The 6,000-nt window shown below is 37.1% G+C and overlaps 1 protein-coding gene across 1 annotated transcript in view; it reads left to right on the top strand.

The window, feature by feature from the left end:
* Window positions 1-5,573, top strand: part of LOC126235667 (ATP-binding cassette sub-family C member 4-like) — a 311,483-nt gene extending 305,910 nt beyond the window's left edge. Inside the window, exons 24-25 of the mRNA XM_049944390.1 lie at window positions 4,515-4,625; window positions 5,461-5,573. Coding sequence (XP_049800347.1) covers window positions 4,515-4,625; window positions 5,461-5,511 — 162 coding nt within the window. The 3' untranslated portion in view covers window positions 5,512-5,573. The remainder of the gene's footprint in view (window positions 1-4,514; window positions 4,626-5,460) is intronic.
* The last annotated feature ends 427 nt before the right edge of the window (window positions 5,574-6,000 follow it).

Here is a 6,000-nt window from a genome sequence, read left to right on the forward strand (position 1 = left end):
TTTTCTGTTCTCAAAATTGCAGCAAGGGAAAAATAACTTTCTGTATACCTTCATACAAGCCCAATATCTCTAATCTTATCTTCACGGCCATTACGTGAAATGTATGTTGGCGGCAATAGAATCATTCTACAGACAGCCTCAAATGCTGGTTCTCTAAATTTTCTCAATGGTGCTGCTCAAAAAGAACATAATCTTCCCATTTAAGTTCCTGAAGCATCTCCATAATGCTTGCATGCTGTTTGAATCCACCAGTAACAAATCTTAAGTCTTTCTCTAATCCAACCTGGTGTAGATCCCAAACATTCAAACACTCCTCAACGATGAGTTGCACTAGCAACCTATATGCATTCTCCTTTACTGATGAATCCCACTTTCCTAAAATTCTCCCAATAAATGAAGCCGACCATTCACCTTCCCTAATATAATCCTTACCTTCTCATTCCATTTCATATTACTTTGCAACATTATGCCTAGATACTTAATTGTCGTGACTGCCTCAAGCAGCACACTACCAACACTGTACTGGAACATTATGGGTTTGTTTTTCAAACTCATCTGCATTAACTTACTTTTTTCCTACATTTACAGCTAGCTGCCACCCATCACACCAGCTAAAAATTTTATACGAGACATCTTGTGCCCTCCAATAGTCACTCACCGACAACATCTTCCCCTACACCGCAGCAAACAGCTGCTTACCCTGTCTGCCAAATCATTTATGCATACAGAAATTAACAGCAGTTCTATCACACTTACTGGGGCACTACTGGAAATACCATTGTCTCTGATGAACACTTGCTGTTGAGGGCAACATACTGGGTTTTGTTATCTAAGAAGCCTTCAAGCCACTCACATACCTGGGAACCTATTCCAAATGCTTGTATATTCCGCATGCTTGTACCTTTGTTAACAGTCAGCAGTGTAGCATCGTGTTAAATGCTTTATGGAAATCTAGGAATGTGGAATCTGCCTGTTGCTCTTCAACCATGGTTCGCAGGATCTGATACGAGAAAAGGGCAAGCTGAGTTTTGCATGAGTGATGCTTTCTAAAACTGCTTTGATTTGTGGACAGAAGCTCTTCTCTCTAAGGAAAATTATTATATTTGAACTGAGAATATTTTCAAGGATTCTGCAGCAAACTAATGTTAAAGATATTGGTCTGTAATTTTGCAGGTCCTTTTCTTTGCCCATCTTATGTGCAAGAGTCACTTGCACTTTTTTTCAGCTGCTTGGGCTTTGTGTTGGGTGAGAGATCTGAACTAAATGCAAACTTAGTAAAGGGTCAGTGTTGTAGAGCACTCTTTGTAAAACCAAACTGAGATTCCATCTAGACCTGGCTACTTATTTGTGCATGTAAATGCATAGGAAGTGAGACTCATAATCTCAAATGTATGATAATTATTAAAACTATGGATCTTTGTAAACATCTTGGCATGATCCTGCATCCTTAAGAATTGAGACTCAGAATTTCAAATGTATTGTAATTATTAAAACTACACCCAGACTAATATTGTAATAACAAACAAGATATCTTAAAGCCATGCGTCAATGCAGCCAGGAAGATGCACTATTTGTTGACTTCCAAAAAGCATCTAATCCCTTGCCATGGCTGTGCGTATTATTAAGAGTATGATCAGATGGTGAATCAGGTGGAATTTTTGATTGAGAACTTCTCGGTAGGGAGGAAACAACATGTTATGTTGGGTGTAAAGTCATTGACAGATTTTGAAATAACTTCAGACATGCCTCGGGTAAGTTTGTTGGGACCCTTGCTTTAATAACATTGCAGACAAAATTAACAGTAACCTGAAACATTTTGCATCTGACACAGTTATAAATAATGAAGTATTATCGCAAAAAAAGTCTGCACAGGTATTCATTCAGACCTTGATAAGATGTCGAAGTGCGCAAAATTTGGACGGCTTGCTTCAAGTATTCAGCTATGAGATATTGTACACTTTATGAAACGAAAAAATGTTGTATCCTATGACTACAGCATCAGAGACCCACAATTGGAATCAGTCAAATGCCAAAGTGTATCAACTTGTAGTACTATGAAACAGAATTATCACTTAACACTTCAGTTTATTGGTAGGATACTAAGAAAAAGCAATCATCCTACGAAAGAGATTGCTTACGAAACATTTGAGCGACATATCATAGAATACTTCAAGCATGTGGCACCCATTCCAAACAGGACACACTGACTGTAAACGAAGTAGAGTAGGAGCAAATGGTACTTAGTCTTTCAGTTAACATTGAAGATGTTGAAAAAACTGAACCAACAGATGCTTGATGATAGACACAAACTATCTCACAAAAAACTACTTACACAGTTTCAAAGAGCCAGCTGTAAGCGGGGAATCATGCGGATAACAAAGGCAAAATTAGACTAATTGTAATGCACAAGGAGACATTTAAGCAGTCATTCCTGCACTTCATATTCAGAGTAGGCTTGTAGATGTAGACTTCAGTTCAAGGATGTCTTTTACAAATTTCACATTATTTTGGTCCTATATTGTAACATAATATTCGTCATTTTCTTGTTTACAAAAGCTTTTAAATTGGATGAAACCTCTTTACATTTTACTTGCGTGCCTTAATGCAAAAAGAAAATGTTTCCTCAAACAAGTAAAATGTTATGTTGTTGCATATAATGTAAAAGTGTTTGTAAACAAGAAAATCATGAATATTCTGTTATATTATAGGACCAAAATAATGTGAAATTTATCTGAGGAATCCTTGTTGTCAGGCTCAGACCAGAAATGAATTACGGTGAAGTAAAGTATTCATCATAAAGTGTGTGTGGTTGCTCTTTTTCGTTCATTGATACATTGACATTTATTTGAAGCCATCTAGTCCCCAACCACTTTATTGACTTTGGATGTAAAAAGAGTGAGTAACAATATAAAGGTTGATGGTGGTGACCATGTCTCGTGATTTTAATTGAATACTTTCAATCAGCAGAATATAAAATAACTGTCACACTTTCTCCCTAGCACCAATCATAAAAATCCACTCAGAACACATGGGGTCTAAGAAATAACTTGCGAGTGTGGCCACTCTTATGTCAGACAAACAGTATGCACTGTGGAACAACATGGGAAGGTGGATGAGAGCTTTTATTGCCTATGCATCTGCTTTAGCTGAACATGCTTTAGAAAATAGATAACGGATAAAATTTGATGAAACATCCATCGTGGCTTTCACAGATGGCTTGTGGATGGAGTAATTATAGAAGCCATTGAAATAAAAAGTCACAGATAACACCCTAAATACAGACGGTCGCCTGCAGCTCAACATGACGTGGGATCTAGTGATGGCGCGGTTGAAGTGGGTGCGGTGCGTTGAACACTTGAGTCAACATATGCCTGCATATGGCAGTGCCACAGGCATCAGTGACATCACAGCTGCCAGCTAGGGTTTATAGGGGGCATACCAACAACCCACTGACAGTCATACCACTTGACAATGGCCAAGGAGTGCTTGGGGGAATATTCATGTATTTTTAATCACCTGATGTGACTGGAAATCTGACAACTGTTTACTTAGTGTCACCACCACGAGACGCTGCATTCTTACAATTTCATCCACTTTCACCTCAGAGGAACAACATGTCGGTATATTCGGAACATGTGGACTCTGCCATTATGTAATGCAGCATCTTTCTTGACCACTCAGAGGCAATTGATGTACAAGCACTTCAGTTCACTGTGTTGTTCTCTGATGACACCTGACGTGACGACATGCGACACGAGACACCGACCTCTGTCAATGTGTATTGCCTCCTATCATTCAAAGTCATTTATCTTCCAAACAGTGCATTTCTGGACATGGGTTTATCACCAGATATTGCTGTCGTGAGTCCCTCCTGCAACATCTATAACTATGTAGTAGGAATTTTGAATCATCCTATAATGTGTGTGTGTGTGTGTGTGTGTGTGTGTGTGTGTGTGTGTGTGTGTCATCCTCTCCATTCCCACTCTGAAAGTTTTTTTCCCTCCTCTTATTACCCTACTCATTACATTTGCAGAAGCCAATTATAAGTTCACTTTTTTTCCATTTCAATCTCTCCTTATCCCCTTCTTCATCCGGTAAAAACACCAATACCATTTTGTCATTTGGTTCATTTGGATCTCAGTTTATAAGGTTACTTCCTTGAGCAATTACATTGTTCCCACTTACATCACTCATTGCCCTTTCACTTTTATTCTAATGTCTCCTCCCTCCCCTTAGCCAGCAGCTCTTGTCCACTGTTTCATTCACAAGTGTGAATTTCTTCTTCACAGCTATGTTTACAAAATAGCATACTTAAAGTAATGGTATGACATTATTCTTCTACCTCTAACCAAAGGTTTAATTAAATGAAAGTCAATACCCAAAGCTCTACTTTGTAATCTTTCCTGCATCATAAATTATTTAGCTAAATTTATAATTGATGAATCATTGAAATCCCTTGTTACTCAACAATAATTAGTTAATAAAAAGGGTACACAAAATTGTCCACTTTTCAGGAATTTGCTCATCCCTATGAACTTCTGCAAAATTCTGATGGGCACTTTTACAAGATGGTCCAGCAGACAGGGACAGCAATGGCACTGCAGCTGACACAAATTGCAGAAGAGGTAAATAGGATATGTTTTCTCTATAAATAAGCTGTTACTATGTTAATACCATATTAGCACCTCCATTATGTGAAAAGAGAATTCTTGTATACTCAACACGATCATTATCAGAACCAATAATAAATGTGAATTCCAATGTTGTATTCTCATAGATTCACTGCAGGCCTATATTGTTCACAAAACACTTCATTAATATTAAAAACAGAACAACTGTGATGTAATTTGTCATTAAAATGGTAATACACAGAAGTTTCAAATTGTTCTATTCAGAGAGAGTATGAGTATGTGTATTTGAGAGGCATATGTGCTATTTAAAATTTAAAGCCAATTTCCTCACTGATTCTAACAGTTGTGTTAATTGTTATAACCTTTGTACATGAACAGTACTTTTTGAATACAGGATGACAACCTCAGTGTCACAAGTTACATCAATATTATCTACTATGTAGCTACTCATTCCTACCAACTACGATAACTTTAGTATAACATTACCAGATCATTCCAATTCCTCACCATGATTTGCATATTGCTCTGCACTTAATGTTCTTTCGGCTTTGAAATTTTGGCTTACGACTACTGCTACGTAAAATAAGAATGACTGGTGGTAGTGTTTGTAAGTAATGAGAGTGCATATCAATGAAATTGGCTTGCTTGCAATCAGCAGGTCCAAATACTACTATGGCAGAAATTTTCAAGCTCCAGCCATATATTTGTGCCTTTTTCATACTTTAATTGCTATTGCTTTTATCACTTTATCAACTTTTGTCTTCATATTAATATTTATGCATTACTCAATAAATAAATTTATTCTCACTTCAAAAATAATTTATTTCAGAACTACAAGAACAAACATTCCACAAAGGAAGAAGCTGAAGCAGTTAAATAAAAGGGAATACCAGAAGAAGGCAGAGTCACCTTGACAACTTGAAAGGAGGAGAGAGGGAGGGGGGGGGGGGGGAGAGGGAGAGGGAGAGAGAGAGAGAGAGAGAGAGAGAGAGAGAGAGAGAGTTTTTGGTTGTCAGGTGTCGTGTTCATCAGACAAAATGGTCATAAAATGTTGCATTAGTTTTCAAGGATGCATCTATGACATTTTCTTCTGATATTTTGTACAAAAAAAAAAAAAAAATCCTCACAGCCATAGACAGAGACATGCACAAATTAGGCCTAAAAATGTATTTATGGAAGTAAAATCTAACAAAATTGCAATGAAAGAATTTCCTTCCTGAAAAGTACAAGTAGATTGATTACAGTTTATTCACAAGCTGCAATCTGGAATGTATAACTATGCAACAAATGTACTTAGTACTTGATGTCATCAACATACATTTGTAGTATACATTAACTTAATTATCTAGTCAGAGAACTGTATATTTAT

Source organism: Schistocerca nitens, chromosome 2 (genome assembly GCF_023898315.1).
Source record: "Schistocerca nitens isolate TAMUIC-IGC-003100 chromosome 2, iqSchNite1.1, whole genome shotgun sequence".
Taxonomy (NCBI): domain Eukaryota; kingdom Metazoa; phylum Arthropoda; class Insecta; order Orthoptera; family Acrididae; genus Schistocerca; species Schistocerca nitens.